Below are 24030 nucleotides of genomic sequence, written 5' to 3' on the forward strand. Positions count from 1 at the left end.
GAGGGAAGGGGATAAAGAGAAAGGAGGAAGCTCACAGGCCGTGGCCCAGCTAGTCCACCAATGCCTGACTACCAAAGGAAAGTTGAAGAATCTACTAGTTAGGTCTGCGAGGCAGGACATCTCAGCTAGTCTTTAGTATACACCAGAATCCGCTCTAACACAGCTAAAGAATGGACTCTCAAGCACAAGCAAGCAGGAAGGGAGAGAAAGCATCCATCTTCCATGTCTTTCTATAAGCTGCCAGCAGAAGATGTGGCCCAGATTAAAGGTGGAACACTTCAAATGATTTAATTAATCTCTCTCAGGTGTGTCCAGCTGTTTGGGTTTTGTTAAGACCTTATGTAGTCAAGTTATCAACCAAGAATAGCCATCACACCCACCCCACTCTTATCACAGACTGGCAAGGAGATTCGCTATTGTTAACTGGGAACCCAGATCGCAGGAATCCATCCGTGATGTGAATCACTAGACTGACGGTAAAAAAGAATCCTCTCTGAGACATCCTACTGTTCATCCAAGAGAACAAGTCCTAAATGAGAATGGTTGACCCTACAGTAAGCCCTTCCAGAGACTCTCAAGGTTGGACATACACCATGAGTCTTAAAGCATGCTTATAAAGGGTTAACTGACCCAGTCTTCACAAGAAGAGCATACGCAAAGATGATATGGATTGGCTGTGCTGATGGGGGAGACCATGGGTTGAGACTGAAGGGAAGAACGAGGGGTATTTGCAGCACACAGACAACCCAAGCAGAGATGGCATGGTATAGATGCAGTTATTAGTTTCTGGAGCATGAAGGAAGAGCCAAGGTGTGGCCCAAGTGGGCAGAATACTCGTGGATGGAGGGCTTCCCTGTTGTGGGCTGGGACATGGGTTTAGGCCAATAATAAGTCCCTATTAGCCAGCCAGCGACTATACAGGGTGTTAGGGATCCGGGTACAGCACCAAGCTGTTCTCATGGTGAATGCTTAAGCATGGAAACCATATGCTGACTGACATACTTCAGTCAACAACAGTTAGGCAGAAGCAGAAGTACAGAAGTCCAAAGGCAAGGTTAGTACATTTAGACTTTCCCACAACCATGGACATTGATGGATTGGGTCTTTGTTCTTGTTTTAGCAGGCAGTGCTGTCTACGTGCTGAGTTGTATGGCCCGAACAGTACTTTCATCCTGGAGTTGTGCTCAGGTCTGGGGACCTGTTACAGCCTTGGCAGGGGTGAAAGTAACAGAAGTTGGCACTCAAGGGACTGAGTACAGTGCTAGCCTCCTGGTGCTGCTGGGCAGGGCTGCCTCTTCCATCCATCATCTTCCTAGTGGGACCCGAGGGATACCTGTGTCAGGACACCTAGGGAGCTGTTTAAATAAATATCTATGTTGAGCATCAATTGGCCCTGCCAACCCACAGGGAAGGGAAGGAACTAGAACTTTAAGCAATGTCTTCAGGAGGTTTTACTCCCAAGGCTTTTAAGTCTTTTTCAACCACCCTCCCAAAACAAACAAACGAAAAAGCTGGGAAAAAAACCACCCACGTCCACCACCTCCATTCAACATCACTCATGGGCTGCTGTGATCTTTTGTTTGTTTACTGTGTATCTGGGTGAACCATGTGCAAATTGGCAGCATACTTCCTGCTTCTTCATGAACCTAAATACCGTGAAGACCGTGTGTGCCATGTCCTGTGTGTTCATTTAGTGAACCTACTTTACAATCCATATTTGCATTTTTCCCTATTTTCCTCGAATTATATCCTTTAGTTTGTTTACAGCCAGAACCCAGCTGGTTCTGAGGCCAGCTGAAGTCTCTTTGCTCTCTGGTATACTGGGCTTAGATCATGGTGGTGGTCTTTGCTGACTGACTTATGTGCAGTAGCCTTCTTGAAAGCAACAGTCCTCAGGGGAACACCCCATGGCAGTGGTTCTGGTGATGGGCAATAGGGGAGCCAAGGAGAGCTGCCATCTCCTTTATTAGACTGCTATGCTGCCCAGGGCAGCCTCGTGACTAGTTTCTAGAAAGCACAGCGATGGACTAGCCTGTGACCATCTCTGAGCTATCCCCAAGACCTAGATGGGATGAGATGTCTGTCCACCCAAATCTGATCTCTGAGCAGCTCAGATTGTCCACAGGCAAGCAGGGACCAGAATAAGACACAAGTCATCACACTCTGGTAGGTCAGGTGTCAAGGGAAGGATCCCAAAGACAAATTGCTTTCAAGAAGGCACTTCCCAATGTGGTGCACGTCTGGAACCTTCTGGTTCTTCAACCCATGGTCCCACACAAAGATGGGGAGACATGCCCCATACCCAGATGGCTCTGTCATTGTTGAATCACAAATCACAGTTAATCCTATATGTAATCTGCCAATCCTCCAACCACAGCTTGGCCCTTTCCAGGTGTATCTTTTGTGTCCACGGCCCGGGTGCTAGGGAGGAACCGCAGCATGCCAACACTGAAGGCAGATTCCCATTGCAGGCACTCTTGCCTCTCAGCACTCAGACATTTCTGTCCATCACAGACCGTGGGAGCCTTTGTGCAGCTTCCAAGGTCCTCCTGAACAGGTCAAGGCCACCTCACAGATTCCAGCTATCAAGGGTTCTTTTGATTTGATGGTTTCCCGTCCATACCAGTTCCTAACTGCCCCCCCCCACACACACACACACACTGAGTTAGAAATGTTCTCTTTGAAACTGGAGGTCTGTCTTACCATTGTAGTGAAATATTAAAACAAAACAAAGACTTAGCTGTCACAAATCAACTAACTTAAAAGTTCTCTCAGTGTGATTTACGTACGAGAAGGCCTGTATGAGAAGGCCTGCCAAGCAGCTGAAAACAATGCAGACAGACTGGGCACGACAAATCACAATGTCCTTTATTTGCAGAATTTCACTTAACTAATTCTCACAGCTTCCAGTTTCTCACTATCATACCAAAAAAAAAGTCCTTTGTACAAGCACTGAAAATACTAAACAATGAATAAGAAGTAAATATTGCACAGTTAATGACCAAAATAAAGCTGTAGTTTTTGGAGGCGGGCTTTGTTTCTTTCTTCCTTCCTTCCTTCCTTCCTTTTTAAGTATACAATAGAGTTTATTCAGGGCATGGGGAGGGGAGTTGAGAGGATAGTAGAGACAGAGAGAGGAAGAGACAGAAGAGGAGTAGAGAAGTGGAGGCCATGAGCAGGTGGAAAGGGGGAAGGGAATGGGGAGAGGGGGAAGGGTGAGAGGACAGAGAGGGCGCAAGAGCCAGAGCCAAACTGTGGTTGGAAAGTTCGCCTCACTAGCTGAGGTGACACAACACAGTACTGATCTCCGGGAGAAATTACCTGAAACCCCTGAAAGCAAGCTTCTCTTCAGTGCTCAGCGGTTTACGTAACACACTGAAAAGTAAGTTACGACCAACATCAGCGCTTTCGTCAGTAGAATAGGAGGGAGTAGCATAAGTTTTATTTTTTCAAGTTATCCTCATGAGGAATCAGGAACCTGTGCAGAGTGAAGGAGACTATGGATAAACACGTGACCTGCTCCTGGCTACATGACTCCTGCGCAAGCCTGTTTAGGACCCCAGCCCTAAGAGCCTCACCTAACATGGTCAGCTATTACCTTAAAAGGAGCTGTGACGATTAGCTCACTAAAGAGCAGGTATAATCCATGATGAAGGTCAAAGGGCCTGACCACTGGACTGACCAAGTAGATACTCGAGGGAAACTGGTCTTGGGCAGTGACCACTACTAAAGAGGCCTGTGTCTTAACTCGAGGCTAGGTTAACATGCCAACTAGAGAGCACAATGGGAACCGATGCCACCCAAGTGTGTGCTAGAGCGATTCGCTCTGCCTGGCCTAGGGAGGTGACAGCTCTTAGGGCAGGGTCCAGGATAAGGCAGTAAAGCACCAGGCATGAATGGGCAAGGATACACACTCCCTGCATCGCCTGCGAGGGCTGAGTGTGTTCTCACATCTTCTTTGTCCTACTGTAGTTCTGGCACTGCTAATCCTTGGCACAGTAGTGTGACTGCCCCCAAAAGCAGTTTTATTGGGACATCACATTCAAAGATGACTAAGGACTTTGGCCACTTAGCAGAGAGGACTAAGGGGTCCGGGCAGGCAAGGTCTAAGATGGGGCAGGAGGAATGTCTTGAGGTAACTGAGAACAGGTCCTTCCTGGATGCTCCAGGCAGATCCACAACCAACAGGCAAGGTTGCAAGGGACCATTCTGGCTCAAGATACGCAGAACCAGAGAGTCCTGGCACAGTCAAGGCTGGGCCGGCAGTGGACTCCAAGACACCGGCCAGGTGGGGGAGAGGGTGAGGATCTCCACTAAGGGATCTGAGGTATTAATATGTGTCTTGATTCTGCCCATGATTTAGACAATTGGCTTCCTGCTTCAGAAGAAATAATTTTTAGAAAATACCTTTGAAAACCAGTGTCATCATCTTGATTCAGACAAAGTGCTTAAACTCACCAGAGCTTAGACTGGTTGGCCTTGGAGGAGAAAGTCTGCTGGCTAATTACAGGAAGATTCTACACCCCACGTTCACTGACACCAAAAATGAAAATACACAGGAGAGGTGGAGGCATAACCAGCCAGACACCTGCCAGTCATGTTTAGAGCCAAGGTCAAGTGTACAGGAGCTTTAGAGATGTGCACCATGGGCGCTGGTCTTTAGAGATGTGCACTGTGGGCTCTGGTCTTCACAGCACCACCCCACTGGGCCCTGCTGTCACCTGAGCCAGTGAGGCTGTAGAGGAGGAAGGCCAGGACCACCTCTCCGCCCCACGTGTGCACTCCAAGGAGGTGGCAATGCTGGGAGAGGCAGAGGTACTTCCACTGAGGCCAGCACTCCCATTGTTCCTGGGAAGCTGCAGGAGGCTCTGGAGTCTGTGATGTCCACCTTCCACACTGCCCAGTCACGGCCTTGCTTGGTGACAAGGGCATCAAGTGCCCATCACTGTCTCTGATGCCGTGACGTATTTTCCTAGCAAAGCCTGGCTTTTTTTCAGCAGCCAGCAGCCTGTCTGCAGGCAGCCCTCTTCGTTCTGAATTGCCGCATGTTGTTAAAGACAGCCCAGTGCTTCTCAGAGACTCTGAGGCAAATAACTCTCAGATGTTAAGCAAGGATGAAAAAGGTGGTACTTTTACTGACCAGTTACAAAGTCAAATAAATTTATTATCAGTCATAAAAATCTACATTAGCCTTCAGTTCAGATTCATCAGTTATAATCAAAGGTTGATTTATTGTTTATACTTTTTACAGATAAAATTTACAAATATTATAAACTTTCAATATTAATTGATTCTCTAAACTGTACACACTATGACACAAACATTTCACATTCTAGGATACTGGTAACTTGGTTCTCCTTGGAGTAAGCACACAAACAGTGTTTTCTGGCCACAGACCCACTGGTGCTGTTCAACTGTCTACAGCTGCTAAGGTTTGCTTCTATTGGAGTGAGGAAGGCAGACCTGGGAAGCGGAGAGGAGCAGGAATAAAGAAGGCTGGGACAGCTTCCTGGACAAGGACACTTTGTGCCACTGAATAGGAACATCCTTCATCAGTGTTCCGAGACTGTCTACTAGGCAGACTTGCTCTGTCCAATAAGACGTTCCTGCAAGCTTCCAAATGCAGGGGAGGAACCCCACTAACTGTATATCCCATCTTTAGTCAAGGCTCTTGGGGGGCCACTCAAAGATTTTTCACAGATATTTCTAGGCCTAAACCCATAAAAAGAGAGACGTATTTTAAGCTGGACCTGCAAAACCCATTTGGGGCCATTTTTGAGAAGTATAACTATATGGACAAGTCAAACTAAGAACTCTACAGGAAGTGACATGAGCAAGTGCTCCGGAGGGAGCAGAGCACTGCGCCAGCCAGGGAGGGGCTTAGCAATGACAGAGAGACTGGCTGGTCACAAGGAGCCACATTCCTCAGGTTCCCGTGACCCGGCCCCTTCTCTCTGGACATGTTCCGGTACGTCCATGAGCTTCATCTGACTTTATCTAAGGAAGAAGTACAAAGTCCCAGTGTCCCTTGCAGTAGGGCCTGCAGAAGGCTCTAACTTATAACAAGAGTTATAAGTGTTGGGAATTCCACATAGACAGGGCCAATAAAACGTTGTGAACGAGGAGACCCAAAGGATTCCAGTGCCCTGGCAGTTGTGGTCAGTGCTGTCTGTGCTCCCCCTGCAAGGACCGAATACAACACACCAGTGTACACTGTCACATCACTTCAGACAAGCTCTCTTCCAGAGGATGTGTCACCATCTGTGCTGTGTACTGTGGTCAGAGTGTTGGCTGAGATGCTCTTGATACACACCTCACACTGCCTCACCCTTGTGACCCTGCTGCTTCAGCCGTCTATGTGCCCAGAGGACAGGCGCATGCCGCCACTCCTGAACTAAACCAGTGTATCATCTCCACTCAAAGAACAGCAGCAGAAGACTTTAAAGCTGGTGTTTCCCTACATTTCAGAAATGCAGAATTTTCACATCGGAAGAATACAATGGAGTTCCAAAAGAGGGCTCTTCACGCCTCCCAAAGCGGTCAGATCTGGCATCAGGAGTCTTGACATTTAAACAAAGCAGGGAGACAGAAGTGCAGACACACCAAGAACTCTGTTGTTCTTAGGGAGCTGGCAGGCACATCCCCAGATGTGAGTGGTCTGTACTCGGGGAACTTAGCTGCACTTGTGGAAGAACATTCACACTAAAATGGCTGCTGCACGGTAAGAGATAACGCCCACACCCAGGACTATCTGCGCTTCCCAATGCACCTGAGTCGATTCCAGGCCGAACTGAGCTCTGTGGGGAAACTGAGCAAGATACATGCACAACAGCATGGCTACTGTAAACAAGGGGCAACACGGGGCTCGAGGGCTTCAGCCTCACTACCGGATGTTGTCCAGATAATGCACTTCTGGATAAAGACGGTTAACAAGAAGGGCCAGGAAGCTCTTCGAGTTCTGAAGGCAGTGGCCAGGATGCCTTATAAACTGGACGGCGTGCAGTATCTGGTCCTGGTACTCCACATACTGCTTACTCAGGGTCATGGACTCAAGGGCCGTCAGCACCTAGAAGACACACATGACAGGTGACTTGTTCTGAGAATGTATACCGCCTGACGGCCATACTTGCCATCACTATGTCATTCCCTGGGAGCCTTGAGAGAAGAGAGCAGTCAGGGAGGCAGGTTTTGGGTACCACAGCCAGGAGGTGGTGGAAGAGGCTACATGCAACTTCTCCGACCCCCGATACCTTTCTTGCCAAGAGACACTGTACCAGCCAGGCTAGTGTCACTTCCTGTTCTCCCTGGGCCCACTGGTGGGCTCTTCCCCGTGAGATATCAATTCCCCCTCTCCCAGAGCCCGGCGGCTGCTAAGTACCGCCGGGAGCAAATGGTAAGGTGGCCAAGTTGGCCAGCAACACTCAGAAGCCAAGTTCCCCCCAGTCAGAGCAGACCCAAGGGAGACATGTTCACACAGAAAAACAAAAGCACTCTCTAACTGTATACCTTCCGTTTTCCCTCTTCTTTCATTATAGAACAAAGAGAAAGCATACATGGAGAAAAACAAAACTTGCAAACACTGCCAAGGAGGTGGAAAGCTGTCTGCCCAAACTCGGTCCCCTGAGGGATTCAGAAGATGTTCCCTACCGCCTCTCCCCTCCAGCGTGGGAACATATAGATATAGATATAGAGATAGAGATTAGATATAGATATATAGATATAGATATGGATTTTTGTGGTTCAGAATAGAAAGAGGGAGAAGATTTTTTTGCTTTAGTAAGGTAAATAAGCTAGAAGCTTAGAAATAAATTACCAAATCAGCCCTAAGCACAACTTAAGGATGAACAAACCTTTTTAGCCCCTAAATGATCTACTGCAATAGATGGCCCAAGATTGGTCATTTGAAGCACACGAGTACGCAGGACATGTCAGGAGCAGCATCTCAACTCTAATAGAAGAGAGGCCCATGTAACCTGTAGCCACGAGCACAGCAGAATCCTGACGTTCCAGGTCCTAGAGCCACAGGAGAGCTGAGGTCTCCTCAAACACACCTACACCGTATATGAATTTCACTGACTCCTGTCTGCCCGCACAGGGCTCACTCACCCAGCTTTGAAGCCTCACGGAGACATCAGGACTCCAACAGTGGTTTGAGACAGACTCTCTCTATATAGCTCTAGTTACAGCACAACTCAGAGACCCTCCTGCCTCTGCCCCAGAGTGCTGGGATCAGAGCTGTGTGCCACCACACCTAGCTTTTGATCCTCACATGCCCTGAGCTCTTATGATATACAGACATCCTGCAGAGTGGGAGATGGAGGGCAGCCTGGAGACAGACTGGCCATGTGAACCCTAGCCCTAACACCCACTACAGTGGGAGCTGGGACAGATCACCTAGTGCCCCAACCCCTCTGTTTCTCTCCCTCCCTCTGTGTGTGTGTTTGTCTATGCCTTTCTCTCCTCTCCCTCTCTCTTCTGTCTCTCTCTCCTCTCTCTCTCCTGTCTCTCCTCTCCCTCTCCTTCTCCTTCCCTCTGTCCGTCTATCCCTCCCTCCCTCCCCCTCTCTCTCCCTCTCCCCTTTGTCACTCTCTGCTCCAGGCCTGGGCTGTTAGAAGGATGAAGTGAGTAAACTTAACTTGCTAATGCTGAACGAGCCCAGCAGGAGCAATCCCTCAAGGACGGAGCCACTCTCACTGTTTCAAGGGTAGCTCTCCACCCGGTCAGCCAGGAAGTGAGGTGAACATAAGTTCCAGGAACCAGCCCAGGGGCCTGTAGCCAGCCATGTGTTCAGTGTCTCCTATAACCTCTAACAGCTACCATTTGGTGGGTTGTTCCAGCTCCACTCTGCAGAAGTCACCATTCCGTCTGGAACAGGGACTCCTGCTTTGCCAACCGAGCCATCTGTGCAGTGCCTCTCGGGAAGCTCACTCGTCACATCCTCCTGCACCAAACCCTAGGCCAGCTTGCCCTGGCCCTGCCTCTTCATTGCTCTAGCCTTGTACCTAGAAACTCAGTTTAAGATCTGAGCTGAACACACCAAAGGAACCAGCCCAGAGCTACTGCAGCACCCCAGGCCTGGAGGGTACAGGTCGGAGCTGCCACCCCTCTTCTAAGGTGGTACACCAGGAAACCACCAACTTTAAGGCTTTCTTACTGACCTGCTGAGCTTTCGGAGTCAGATGTAGTTCAGAGCTAGGCTTCAGACGAATCTGGTCTTCTGCAGGCACCTGAACTGACAGGAAGGCCACCATGCTTCGGGCGACCACTCGGAACCTTGGATGTTAGGAAAAGGTCAGAGGTGAGAGACTACTAAAGGGAGCGTTGTAAAGTACCAGTCATGTTCTACTCTACTCCAGCCCGGCAGCTACTGTCTGAGGCCCACAGAGAAGAACAGAGCAGGGACTTCCTCACCTGTTAGACAAGGGTGATTTCCGGCCCAACCCAATCGCCCCCAGAATCCCAGAGCTGAGCCTCTCCTCGGCCATAAGGCTCTGCCTGCTCTGCAGCATGAGCAGGATCCGGATGATTGACTCTGTCAGGAATGGGTCGTTCTGCTCCAACTGAATCAGAGACAGCTGCAGGATTTGATGCCACCACAGAAACAGCTTTGCCTCTTCCTGTGCAGAGCTGGAGGGTGGGGGAAGGGTAGGAGAGCAAATGAAATGTAAGAATTCTCCCACTCATTTAACAAAAACTCACATTTGACTTTTAAAGAAGGGAGACATTTATTCTGCTAAATTATACGCCAGGGCCAAGGGGATGCTTGCCTGACAACCTGAGCTTGAGCCTCAGGACCCACACGGTGGAGCAGAGAACAGACACTGTCCTGCTGCTACACAGACACACCATGGCTCACAGGGACCCACGAGTGAACACAGACACACAAAGTAAATGAGAACAAAGTTTAAGAAATTACAATTTAAAAAATGAAACCAAGGCTAATACATTAGCAAGGGCACTGTAAGAGCCACCAGTTACCGGACATTTGCATGCCAGCCACTGGGCTACACATCCTCTGTCACCTGACCCTTTACTTATAAGAGCACTGAAGGCTGGTCCCTCAAAATACTTGTGTGAGGAGATAAAAATAAAAAAATCTGCTCAAAAAATTAGCTCAGCAAGCTTTGAGTCTTTCCCAAGCACATGCTGCTGCCCCTGAAAGGCCCATCTGACTTCCCCATCCCTGGGTTCTGTGCCTAAAGTGGGACTCCCACTAACTAGGTACAGCCTGGAAGCAGCCAGTGGCAAACACACCTTGGGTCCACCTGCTCCAGCCACTTGCTGAGGAGGAGAAGCACTTTCATCTCGTTCTTCACAGTCTGCTCACTGTTTAGACACTGAAGCAGGTAGACATACAGAGTCAAACAACTACCCAGGGCTAAGCACTCCTCCAGAAACTCCTGCATGGTGAGCTCCGGAACTTGCAGGGACACCAGAATGGGGCCCCATCCTAAATTCTGATCGAGGGAGCCTAAGAAAAGAATGCCAAGAGGAAATATCAAGATATACTCATGTCCACAAGAATCCTAATGACTGTTTTCACTTTAGCCTCATTTAAGACAGCGTTTCTCAGGGTGTGCCCAGAGGCCAGAAAAGTTCCAGGTGAAGCTTCAACCAGAAAGCCAGATGCTACTCTATTAAAGAAGGGTCACAAAAACTTGGAACTCAGTTCTGTGTATCTCTGAATCACCTTTCTCATTATATGGTGACTATTAGCATCAACAACAGGGCACCAAAGAGTTTTAATTTTAATCAACGCTTAGACTGTTCTAACAAATAAACCCAATCTCTCACAGGCATTTCTACTTATTAAAGCACAGCTCATATTCTAGTGAAAACAATCTTGATTTTTAGTAACACGAATCAATTTGAATCCTGAGTGTTATCCTGAGGTTCTCAGCCTTTGGGGGAGTGAAGGTAGGTGCACGGTGACAAACAGAGCAGCTCCACAGTGGGCGGGGCACACAGCGGTTATGGGCACGTCCTGGAACCTCACTCTGACACACATTTTACAACTGAATATCAGACTTGAGAAGGGATGTTCTGAACAGTTCTTAATCACCATCTCCAGAGTCTGGAGGCAGGAAATAGGAACAACAAAAGAATGAGGATCAGGAAAAAGTGATCCTTTGATGATAGCTTTAAAAGCACGACAGGAGGCCTGGCGAGACAGCTCAGTGGTTAAAAGCACTGACTGCTCTTCCAGAGGACCTAGGTTCAATTCCCAGCATCCACAGGGCAGCTCACAACCATCTGAAATTCCAGCTCCAAGTCATCTAGTGCCCTCTTCTGGCCTATGTGGCACCAGGCACAGATGTGTTATACATAAAGACATGCAGGGAAAACACTAATACATAGAAATATGAATAAATAAATCTTACTAAAAAGCATGGCAAGGAGAAATAAAAAGATCTTTATGAAAATTCCTTTCACCAAAAGTGGTTAAAAAAAAAAAGGAATTACTGTCATTATTATATGAACTCTGATTGACAGCATTTGTTTTAAAAACTGACTTTGCTATCATAATATGGTTGGTCTGATACTCTGAAAATGTAAAAAACATATTAGAATTTTCCTGTCTTGACACATATGACTGAACCCAAAAGACATGGACCACATGTTCTGATGTTGACTAGCTCTTTATAGAAAAAAATCTACTTCTATCACATATATAATATATATAAATGTATGTGTATGTATGCATATGTGTATGGTGTGTGTTTGTGTGTGTCTATGTATGGAGTACATGTATGCAAATGCATGTAAGTGTTATGTATACATTTGCATACATGTACATACACTCCATGCATAGACACACACAAACACATACCCTGGCAACAGGCTTTGACCTCCTGGAAACAGCCAACGTAATGAGAGCAGAAGATGATGTCCTCTTACTTTCCTTGAAGTAGGCCATGATGCAGGCTTCTGTGGTCTCCGCCATGTGGCGGACCGATGCCAGGCTCTGACAGGCTGCTGTTAAAAGGGGCAGCACCACCAACCCATGCACTCTTTGGCCAATCCAGGTCCGAATACTGACACCAAGGAATTCTGCTGTTGGAACAGCTGCATTGTTCATCATCATTAGGACTTCCATGAAAAAGCTGCTGAGGGCCATGTGGCGGGTCTGGCTGTCCATGTCTAAAGGCAAAGACAGACACACTCAGACCTCTGGGACAGGGACAGGAACATAGGCAGGACAACAACAGTTCCTGCCTCAGCTGCTCTCCAGGGTCTTCACACTCCCAGTGTCTGACTGCAAAGGACCAGCAGGAAGGCTCTGATGACACCTGGATTTTATGGATAGACTGTGATACACAAACACATTGTAAGAGGGAAATCAGAAACTTCTACAAGTTCCCTGAATAAAGTATGTAAGAGAAAGACACCTTAGTGAGGAGACATGGGGTTTTTTTCCTGCAGCCCCTCTCCATTCCTGACACCAGCCAGCCCACAGAACTACTCTCACCACAGGGGCCCTCAGTGGCCACACTGAGCGTGACTCAGGTAAGCTCTCCTTGTTACCCTTCCTGTCCTCTAGTTCTGTTTTTCCAGACTTACTTTTAGGCCTGCTGCAACCTGTCAGTAGGAGCCCCGCCTTCCACCTCACCCCCATCTCCTGGGATTCACATCCTGGTGCAGACCCTGGGCCCTCACCTCACCCCCATCTCCTGGGATTCACCTCCTGGTGCAGACCCTGGGCCCTCAGCTCACCCCCATCTCCTGGGATTCACCTCCTGGTGCAGACCCTGGGCCCTCAGCTCACCCCCATCTCCTGGGATTCACCTCCTGGTGCAGACCCTGGGCCCTCAGCTCACCCCCATCTCCTGGGATTCACCTCCTGGTGCAGACCCTGGGCCCTTACCTCACCTCCATCTCCTGGGATTCACCTCCTGGTGCAGACCCTGGGCCCTCACCTCACCCCCATCTCCTGGGATTCACCTCCTGGTGCAGACCCTGGGCCCTCAGCTCACCTCCATCTCCTGGGATTCACCTCCTGGTGCAGACCCTGGGCCCTCACCTCACCCCCATCTCCTGGGATTCACCTCCTGGTGCAGACCCTGGGCCCTCACCCCCATCTCCTGGGATTCACCTCCTGGTGCAGACCCTGGGCCCTCACCTCACCCCCATCTCCTGGGATTCACCTCCTGGTGCAGACCCTGGGCCCTCACCTCACCCCCATCTCCTGGGATTCACCTCCTGGTGCAGACCCTGGGCCCTCAGCTTACCCCCATCTCCTGGGATTCACCTCCTGGTGCAGACCCTGGGCCCTCAGCTCACCCCCATCTCCTGGGATTCACCTCCTGGTGCAGACCCTGGGCCCTTACCTCACCTCCATCTCCTGGGATTCACCTCCTGGTGCAGACCCTGGGCCCTCACCCCCATCTCCTGGGATTCACCTCCTGGTGCAGACCCTGGGCCCTCACCTCACCCCCATCTCCTGGGATTCACCTCCTGGTGCAGACCCTGGGCCCTCACCTCACCCCCATCTCCTGGGATTCACCTCCTGGTGCAGACCCTGGGCCCTCAGCTCACCCCCATCTCCTGGGATTCACCTCCTGGTGCAGACCCTGGGCCCTCACCTCCATCTCCTGGGATTCACCTCCTGGTGCAGACCCTGGGCCCTCAGCTCACCCCCATCTCCTGGGATTCACCTCCTGGTGCAGACCCTGGGCCCTCAGCTCACCCCCATCTCCTGGGATTCACCTCCTGGTGCAGACCCTGGGCCCTCACCTCACCCCCATCTCCTGGGATTCACCTCCTGGTGCAGACCCTGGGCCCTCAGCTTACCCCCATCTCCTGGGATTCACCTCCTGGTGCAGACCCTGGGCCCTCACCTCACCCCCATCTCCTGGGATTCACCTCCTGGTGCAGACCCTGGGCCCTCACCTCACCCCCATCTCCTGGGATTCACCTCCTGGTGCAGACCCTGGGCCCTCAGCTTACCCCCATCTCCTGGGATTCACCTCCTGGTGCAGACCCTGGGCCCTCACCTCACCCCCATCTCCTGGGATTCACCTCCTGGTGCAGACCCTGGGCCCTCACCCCCATCTCCTGGGATTCACCTCCTGGTGCAGACCCTGGGCCCTCACCTCACCCCCATCTCCTGGGATTCACCTCCTGGTGCAGACCCTGGGCCCTCACCTCCATCTCCTGGGATTCACCTCCTGGTGCAGACCCTGGGCCCTCAGCTCACCTCCATCTCCTGGGATTCACCTCCTGGTGCAGACCCTGGGCCCTCACCCCCATCTCCTGGGATTCACCTCCTGGTGCAGACCCTGGGCCCTCAGCTCTTTCCTGCTCTCCTTCTCCTCTAGCCCAGCTCCATCCTTTTGTGACACCCTCTGACTCACAGAACTCTCCCAACAGGGACCCCTTAGTCACCGCACTTGGCTAAGATCCTGAGTGGGCAATGGAGACCAAAGAAGAAAGCACACACCCAACAAAGAGAAGACCAGACAGCCACACCCAGAAACACTTCAAGCATCTTAACTCCGTTTACCTGGATCCTAGCACAAAGCACAAATATGAAGGGCCAAGATAATATTTGTCCTCCAAAAGCCAACAACCGTACTGCAACAGAGCCTGAAAACAGCAACTCAGCTGAAGCACAGGACAAGAACCCCAACACAGCCATTAGGAATACGTTCAAGAGCCTTAAAGGGGAACCGGCCAAGTCCTCGTGAAGACTGAAGGCACCAACTGGAACGATGAAGGCAACCTACAGCACGACCGCAGAGTCAACACAGAAGCTGAATCACCAAGAGACCCCAAAGTCCAACAAATGGGAAGTAAAAGGCTCAGGATGCCAGGCAGAGAGCTCGGCGGGAAGCCTGGGCAGCAGCTAAGGGCATGGGAGAGAGAAGTGCAGGGCTTGAGGAAACTGCTGAAGAAATGGATAGCTCAGTCAAAGAACACGTTAAATCTAAAAATAATAATAAAAAAATACAGAAAGAAAAAATCCAGGAAATCTGGGCCACTATGAAAATACCAAACCTGTAAATAATAAGTATAGAGGAAGAAAGAAAAAAAAACAGGTAAAAGGCTCAGAAAATATTATCAAAATTATAGAACAAAATTTTCCTTTTCTTTTTTCTTTTTCCTCTTTTTTTTTTCTTTTTGGTTTTTTTGAGACAGGATTTCTCTGTGTAGCCCTAGCTGTCCCAGAACTCACTCTGTAGACCAGGCTGGCCTCGAACTCAGAAATCCACCTGCCTCTACCTCCCAAGTGCTGGATTAAAGGCGTGCGCCACCACTGCCCGGCTTAGAACAAAATTTTCCTAATCTAAAGAAAGACTTCCTATCAAGGTGCAAGAAGCTACAGAACCCCAGGTGGAACCAGGAAAGAGATGCCATGACACATCACAATCAAAACACTAAGTCCACGGAAGGGAAAGAGGGAATCACACAGAAAAGAAGGAACAGTAGTAATACCTGACTTCTCAATGTGAGCTACCAGAGGAAAGGTAACCACCGACCCAGCTACCAGCTGCTGAGGTCTGGCCTTTTGCTATTGTAATGCTAAGCGCAGGCCCCCAAGACCTGGTTGCCCTATAGAGCCTGCATGTAAACCCAAGTGACTTATGCTCTAGGACCTGGCCCCCCAAGTTATTTCTGATTTGTAAATAAAGATGCCTACAGCCTATAGCTGGGCAGAATTGAGAGAGTGGGGCTTAATATTCCCAGTATGGGGTTGGAGATCACCATGAGAGCGAGAAGACGGTGAGGAGGGAGAGAGACATGGGTTAAGAGTCAAGAAAGCACGGCCCTGAGGGCTGGCCAATTGGAACTAAGAGCAGCCCAGGTGAAACAGGAATAACTCGGGGTTATAGGTAGGAAATAGATTTTAATAGCATAGAGGGTAGATATCTGCCCATCTCTAGAGCTTATCAAGGTCTATTGTAAATACAGAGAGAGAGAGAGAGAGAGAGAGAGAGAGAGAGAGAGAGAGAGAGAGTGTGTGTGTGTGTGTGTGTGTGTGTGTGTGTGTGTGTGTTTATCCAGGAACTAAAAGGTTAAAGGTGAAGAAGAAATCCCAAATCCCAAATTTCTACAACAAACCCTGTACCTACAACAATGACCAACCCACAGATACACTGGAGCCAATACTGACACAAATGTTGTCGGAGTAACCAACCATGTCTTTCATTTTTGGATTTAATGCTCACTCATGGAACTCATACCTTATACTACTTAAGTGACCAAGAACCTGAAACTAGATAGATCCTAGGCGTACTACTATTATTCTGCTAAAATAACCTAGCAATAAAATGACCTCTGATGACATTCTTATACCCGCAGATCAGTGCACGGCTCACCCCTCATCAGACAAGCTTCCCCTTGTAGTAGTGGTAATGAACAAGGAGATCCACAACTGGACAATGTGCAGAGAGGGAACGACTTTGAAGCAGTCAGTGCAGAATGGGGTGTCTTCATCAAAGCCCCCTCAAGGCTTGGAGATTTACACAGAAGAGGAGGTGGAAAGTCTGTAAGAGCCAACGACTATAGACGACGCTGAGGCTGCAGTGTCTCACAGACACAGAAGGACTGATGCACACATAATCTCAAAAAGACCATGTCGCCGGGCGCCTGTAATCCCAGCACTTGGAAGGCAGAGGCAGGTGGATTTCTGAGTTCGAGGCCACCTGGACTACAGAGTAAGTTCCAGGACAGCCAGGGCTACACAGAGAAACCCTGTCTAGGAAAACAAACAAACAAACAAACAAACAAAACTAAACAGAAAAAAAACTATGTCAGCTCACCTAGAACCTGAACAGGTTCAAGCCAGATGAAGTCCCTGCACTGGAGGAAGAAATAGCACAGGGGCCCCACCCCTAACCCAGAAGCTATTTGCAGCTGATACCTGCTGACAGAGGAAGATCAGTTTCCTTCAGTGGAGTGCCCCAGGTATATCAACCATGCTGCAGGGCAGCCCTATGTCCAGGAGAAAGTAGCTGGCCAACCCTCCCCCCCCAAAAAAACTTCATGGGTTTTCTTGGTGAGCTTTTTTGTTTCATTTTGGTTTGTTTAGGCATTTTCTGTTTTATTGGTTTGTTTGTTTTGATTTTTGGTTTGGAGTTTTTTGTTTTTCATTTTCAAAGAAAGAACATAAAGTCAGGCAAGCAGGGGTGGGGAGGATCTGGGAGGGGTTGGAAAAAAGGACAAAGCATGCTCAAAACATAAAAATGTTTAAATTAAAACAATAAGACAGACGTTGACATGGTAAAAAAGCTTATTCAGAATATGAATAATTAGTCTGTATTTTCCAACCTTTGCTCAATGAAAAAATAAAGTATGTAACTCTTAGATCTCAGCCGTATGGTGAAGACCAGACCAGGCCTCCCGCCTCCGCCCTCTCTCCCACCATGCTTGATGTTTTGTGGTAATTCACACAAAATAAGGATTACTTAAACATCAAAGTAAGGAAATCTCCCTTTTAAAGTTCCTAATGACAGCGGTGTCATCTCCTTAGTTTCAGAACAGTAGGCAGACTGATGATACCAACGAGTCCTTCAAAAGAAGAGGTAAGAAGAGACGAGCTCACAGAAAGGAGCGAGCGCTGGCTTCGTTTCACAAGAACACCGGCCAGAGGTCACAGCAGTGGAGAACACAAACACAAACACAAACAGAAAATGTGTCTCACTGACTGAACAGGCATGCTTTTTGCTAGTTATTTTTAGCTATCTTGAATAAGGTAAATTTTTTGTAAGAGACTAGAACTGAGGCTTGCTACTTCTTACAACAGGACTTGGTATTTATGTCTGTGAGAATTGTAAGAGCTCTGGAAGTCCTACCAATTGAAGAAAATTCACTGCGTACAGTGTGAAATGGACTCTAACCTGATTCACTCCCTAAAGGGGTCGGCCCTCAGGCTGGGAGCTGCTGCTTTACCCCCTCCTGGGCAGGGGTCACCCCAGGCTGGGAGCTGCTGCTTTACCCCCTCCTGAACGCCCCGCCCATCTTCATCAGGTCTCTCTCACTCTTCATTTCCAGTCTCAAACTTCCTTATCTTTTTACCATTCTACCAAAACATTGTAATTTTTTTCTAATTTTATTGAGCATTCTTGGTTACTTTCAGTAGAAGTAACTGGCAGGCGACAAGGCGCTCATCATACTAAAGGTCTTAACAAGCCCGCAGGACTCTGAACTCCTATGTAACAGCTGACCCGCAGACCTGTCACCTCATCTTTTACTGTGTTTGTACAGCTTTAACCTCAGCCCAGGTCGCCTCGCATGCGCAGCTGCCAGAGTCAACGTCTCCCCAGGTTTAACCTGCTGCCTGCCCCAGGGCTGGCCCTGCTGTCCGATCACTGACGGTCTGGATCAGGATTATTATGTGGCCCTGACCCGCTTCCTCAGCGCACAGTCTAAGGCAGAATGAATCGCTGTCTGCATGAGTACGTGGCTTGTGCTGCTCACTTACCGGGCGGGTTAAAGAGAATGACGTCATCCAACAGCTTAGATATTTCCTGCTCTAGAGCTGGGAAGGTGAGCTTTCCACTCTGTTCCAGGGCACTGAGAAACTGAACCATCTGATGAGTGAAAGCCCGGCATTTTAGAACTATGTCCTGACAAAAGAAGAGGGGGTGGGAGGATCAGTCAAATGAATCTCAGCAGGAAATGTTAGCTGAATATTCCCAAGGAGCAAGCACAGCATGGCACACCGGCAGCAGCCACAGAGGAGAGCAGCACAGAGACAGCTCAGGAAGCCACAGAGGACTCTACTACGGCCCAAAAGACGTGTCTGTAACTATGCCCTTCTGCCGGCTAAGACATTCTGATTTCAAAGCTCGCCAGCTGCTGTTTCCAACCCTCTGACCTCTGGTCAACCTGGGTCATCGGAATTAAGTAATCTAAAAGGCTGTGAGCATACAGCAGCACACACCTCAGCTTTCTCTGCCGAGGAACTCACAAGAGGCATGGCTACCCATACTTGCACAGATCTGACTTCTTATCCTAAACAATGCCTCAACTTTTAAACTACTTTTCCAACTTACAACATGCTTCCGACTGTCAGCAGGAAGGGAGAGTCCTGCAGACACCTTTAACAGCTTCACTACCAGGTCAGAGGCACAGTCTTCTGCCAGGATGACGGATGGTGGGTAATGACTGCTGAAGTAACCCAGCACGCTCTGGTACGACACAAGATCCACAAGATGCCATGAGACCGAGCTCATCTGTCCAAGGAGACTCAGTAAAGGTGAGTCCTGAAAACAGAAGACAAGTTGTTTGAAATTCATTTTCCTAGAAATATATGTCTCTAGTTGTTCTGTGGGGAAAACAGCTATGGGAAGAACAGAAAGGGAACCAAGGACGGAGGTTCTCCAGTTAGCATCAAGGGAAAGCCCCAGTCAAGGTCACGGGTGTCAGGGTCACAGCAAAGGTACATTAAGATCGACCGGAGTTCAGAGGACTCTGGAGGTACACAGCAACACTGACTTCAAGGAAACACATCAGACTGAACTAAACATTCATAAGTCATTCTAATTCTAATTCAGTGAGGTTCTTGATTATTTAGAACTGGATTGCGGGCTCTCCAGGAGAGAAAGCATGCAGGTGAAGGAGCAGTGTATATGCCGAGTTAGGGGAACATCTCAAGACATCATCAGGGGAAAGACATGCTAAGAAGCCAGAGCTCATCCCGGGCTCCCCCACCTCTCCACCCCCTCCCCTGCCCCCACCCCACCCCCTCCCCTACCCCCACCCCATCTTACTGTCTCGTCAACTAGCTGAGCTTCCTTTGCTAGTAACACCATCATGAAAAGGAGGCAGACAACCATGCTCTGGGTCCTGGGAAGGGGGCTGGGATTCCAGGCATCAGACAGCACACTAACCCAGTTGACTCTGCAAAGTACAGACCCCAAAAACAAGAAACAACTCTTGGGGCTTCCACGTTCCACCTGAAGTGAACAAAAAACATTGGCTTGCCTTAGTTGTTTAATATATCTTGGAAATGGAAATAATGACTTATCATTATGGGAACTATTTTCTAGTTTTATACATATTTTTAAAAGACCACTTTCCTCAGATGGTAAATAGTCACTGATAATCTCCCCTTCCACAAACTGAACTTAAGGGTCAGAAGTGCCCTCAGGGCCAGTACACACGTGCATTCTTGAACTTGCAGGTTTGTACTTCACTGCCTCCTCTAGAATTCTAAACAGAGGACTGGCCTGCGCTGAGCACCGGATAGAAGCTTCCTGTCTCTGAGCCCCTGCAGCTGCAAGTGTCGGGCTAAGGTGAGCTGGAATGGGCGGAAAGCAGAGCTCTCCTGGGCAGCAGTTTTCAAATCTCCAAACCACTGCTGGCACACCGAGAGCTGCTGGCCTCCCAGGAATGTGCTGGAAGCAGGGACATGCAAGTCCCCTTCTCATGTTCAAGGTGTGGTCCCTGAGACCACACTGAGGGAATCACCACACTGGAGTATATAATATTAATATGAACTTCCAAAATAACTCCACATGACTGGTCTTTAAAATCTAATGCCTAACCTCTAATCAGAGGTTTTCTTGGGGGTGTACTGTAGGTACATAATCAATCTAAAAGTCTTATTTTAAAGCCTACTTCAGTATTTCTCATTTTTTATCTTAATAAATGTAGTGCTATAAATTTCTCTTTGAGGATTAATATTAAAAGCTCTATACTACTTATGAAATAATGATGAGATTAGAGTTTTGTGGTGACTCACATCTGTTCCCTCTTGGAAGACAATTCTTTATCCTTTTATAATCTGTGCTCCAGCCTTGCCATCAGCCTTGCAATTTAAAAGACTGCCAGCTTCTGGGCAGGTCAAAGCTATCTAATCCTTAGAGTAAAGCTCCTGGAGACAGGGTCTACATCAGTCCTTGACAGACTACCCACAGTTTACTTGGTCTTCCACAGCATCCCTCTCAGTTAAAATGCTGCCTTGCAGGTCATTGAGCCAAGGCTCTCTCACATGTCCCTGGTGATGATTAAGTATCTACTCAGGACTTGCGCATCGGCTACTCAACAGGATCAGTTTCCCTGGCAGTCGGCTGCAGAGGAGCGGCTGCCAAGGGCAGTACTAGGTAGGGCTTCACAAGAAATGCCGGAAGGCTCCAGTACATTTTACTAATCATTGTAAATAATTGCATCTTGGTAATCATCATAAATAATTACAGATCTGTATCAACGAAAGCCCTAAAGTGACTCAACAGTAATAAGTATGACATTAAGGAACAAACGAACGCACGCACTGATGAGTAATCAGCAGATGGAGTGGAATGAGCGTGCAAGCCACAGTCCCTTGGGTTTCCAGTAGGAAAGGAAGGCACCAGAGGCTCCTGAATCCGCCGCCTTCCTTCTATTACAAAAGTTCACATGCACATTTCCTGGCCCTTTCTTCAGATTATTCTAGGTCCTTCTTTGATCATGATGTATCATTGATTGCCACAATGGTTTTATCTCTTACAATCTAATTCAGTTGCATAACTGCTGACATCAACTTGGAGTTTGAGTACAGATTCACATTTTCTGTCATACAACATTCACTAGTAGTACTAACAATATTACCCTAGAAAACTAACCACTAACCAGGACTGAGCTAGCCTCAGTTGGTAAGCCAGGGACTCACACAATGTTAGTTCTAAAACTAGAGGATGACAACATAGCAGAGACAAAGTCCTTCTCTGGGTTTTAACCCAGTGTGACAGATGTTCTCAATCATCCATCAACACAGCAACAGAATGTCCACAGCTGCTGCTTTCCACAATGTGTACCAGAATGTGACCCAAAATGTGCCCACGCCGAAGAGGGGACACGAACAGTCGAACCTTGAAGAAGGCCTCCATAAGCCTCTGGTCAGGATGCAGGTCCTTCCACTCCAGTCTCTGGTACGCACTGTGAAAGGCGTAGAGAATGAACTCTGGCATCTTGGGTGATGTGCATGCTTCACAGTAATGCAGCAGGTGCAACCGCAGGGCTCCTTCATCACCGGGCAACAGCTTGTCTAGAATTTTAAAAGAAAATACAGCACAAGTTATTTGGTTTCTTTAAAAAATGGAGAAGGAAGAAAAAGAAATGCTAACACAAAACACAAACATGAGCTTAAAAGTCTAAGATTCTCAAAGTGATTAGCTTCTTCTTTAAAACTTCTAAATGGCTTTTAATCCAAGCACACATCTACAGCATGTTGCCCTCCCATGTATAAATATACATCTACAGCATGTTATCCTCCCATGTATAAATACACATCTATAGCATGTTGCCCTCCCATGTATAAATATACATCTACAGCATGTTATCCTCCCATGTATAAATACACATCTACAGCATGTTGCCCTCCCATGTATAAATACACATCTACAGCATGTTGCCCTCCCATGTATAAATACACATCTACAGCATGTTGCCCTCACATGTATAAATACACATCTACAGCATGTTGCCCTCCCATGTATAAATACACATCTACAGCATGTTATCCTCCCATGTATAAATACACATCTATAGCATGTTACCCTCACATATATAAATACACATCTACAGCATGTTATCCTCCCATGTATAAATACACATCTACAGCATGTTGCCCTCCCATGTATAAATACACATCTACAGCATGTTGCCCTCACATGTATAAATATACATCTACAGCATGTTGCCCTCCCATGTATAAATACACATCTACAGCATGTTGCCCTCACATGTATAAATACACATCTACAGCATGTTGCCCTCCCATGTATAAATACACATCTACAGCATGTTGCCCTCACATGTATAAATACACATCTACAGCATGTTGCCCTCACATGTATAAATACATATCTACAGCATGTTACCCTCCCATGTATAAATACACATCTACAGCATGTTACCCTCCTATGTATAAATACACATCTACAGCATGTTACCCTCCCATGTATAAATATACATCTACAGCATGTTACCCTCCCATGTATAAATACACATCTACAGCATGTTACCCTCCCATGTATAAATATACATCTACAGCATGTTACCCTCCCATGTATAAATACACATCTACAGCATGTTGCCCTCCCATGTATAAATACACATCTCCAGCATGTTGCCCTCCCATGTATAAATACACATCTCCAGCATGTTGCCCTCCCATGTATAAATACACATCTACAGCATGTTGCCCCCCCATGTATAAATACACATCTACAGCATGTTGCCCTCCCATGTATAAATACACATCTACAGCATGTTGCCCTCCCATGTATAAATACACATCTACAGCATGTTGCCCTCCCATGTATAAATACACATCTACAGCATGTTACCCTCCCATGTATAAATACACATCTACAGCATGTTACCCTCTCATGTATAAATACACATCTACAGCATGTTGCCCTCCCATGTATAAATACACATCTACAGCATGTTGCCCTCCCATGTATAAATACACATCTACAGCATGTTGCCCTCCCATGTATAAATACACATCTACAGCACGTTGCCCTCACATGTATAAATACACATCTACAGCATGTTGCCCTCACATGTATAAATACACATCTACAGCATGTTGCCCTCACATGTATAAATACACATCTACAGCATGTTGCCCTCACATGTATAAATACACATCTACAGCATGTTACCCTATCATGTATAAATACACATCTACAGCATGTTACCCTCCCATGTATAAATACACATCTACAGCATGTTGCCCTCACATGTATCCAATCTCACCCCATTAGTGCTTCTTTCTTTAGTATCTTGAAAGAATTCTTCCAAAGAAAATATTCCAGCATTTCATAGCAAAACACAAAGCATAAAAATGACGGACAAGTACATAAAAAATGCTCAGCATCACCAAACATCAGAGAAATGCAAAATACACCAGGACAGGAGGCAGCAGGACGGCTCAGTAGCTAACGGTGCCTGCTGCTGGGTGAGCACGCCAACCAGAGCCTGATTCCTGGAACCCACATGGTGGACAGAAGGGAGGCCACTGCCACCGTCCACAGTTGTCCTCCACACTCCACATAAATCTCAACCTCCCTCTCCCTCTCCCTCTCCGTCTCCCTC

At 47.8% G+C, this 24030-nt stretch overlaps 1 protein-coding gene and 1 long non-coding RNA gene across 3 annotated transcripts in view; both read right to left on the minus strand.

The window, feature by feature from the left end:
* Positions 1 to 3032: 3032 nt before the first annotated feature.
* Epg5 (ectopic P-granules 5 autophagy tethering factor) overlaps positions 3033 to 24030 on the minus strand; it is a 112666-nt gene continuing 91668 nt past the window's right edge. Inside the window, exons 36-44 of one of the 2 annotated variants that reach the window (XM_052201343.1) lie at positions 21795 to 21970; positions 19716 to 19901; positions 18999 to 19208; positions 18425 to 18569; positions 11899 to 12141; positions 10255 to 10471; positions 9412 to 9627; positions 9159 to 9273; positions 3033 to 7066 (exon numbers count right to left, since the gene is read on the minus strand). In XM_052201343.1, the coding sequence (XP_052057303.1) occupies positions 6884 to 7066; positions 9159 to 9273; positions 9412 to 9627; positions 10255 to 10471; positions 11899 to 12141; positions 18425 to 18569; positions 18999 to 19208; positions 19716 to 19901; positions 21795 to 21970 (1691 nt within the window). In that variant the 3' untranslated portion in view covers positions 3033 to 6883. Of the gene's footprint in view, positions 7067 to 9158; positions 9274 to 9411; positions 9628 to 10254; positions 10472 to 11898; positions 12142 to 18424; positions 18570 to 18998; positions 19209 to 19715; positions 19902 to 21794; positions 21971 to 24030 lie in introns of those variants that run through there. The other variant, XR_007980678.1, reaches the window with a different exon arrangement.
* Positions 12642 to 14981, minus strand: LOC127698091 (uncharacterized). Its single transcript, XR_007980679.1, has 2 exons — positions 14245 to 14981; positions 12642 to 14197 (listed from the first exon to the last, which is right to left on the minus strand). It is a non-coding gene; the product is annotated as an uncharacterized LOC127698091 (long non-coding RNA).

Source organism: Apodemus sylvaticus, chromosome 13, assembly GCF_947179515.1.
Source record: "Apodemus sylvaticus chromosome 13, mApoSyl1.1, whole genome shotgun sequence".
Lineage (NCBI taxonomy): Eukaryota > Metazoa > Chordata > Mammalia > Rodentia > Muridae > Apodemus > Apodemus sylvaticus.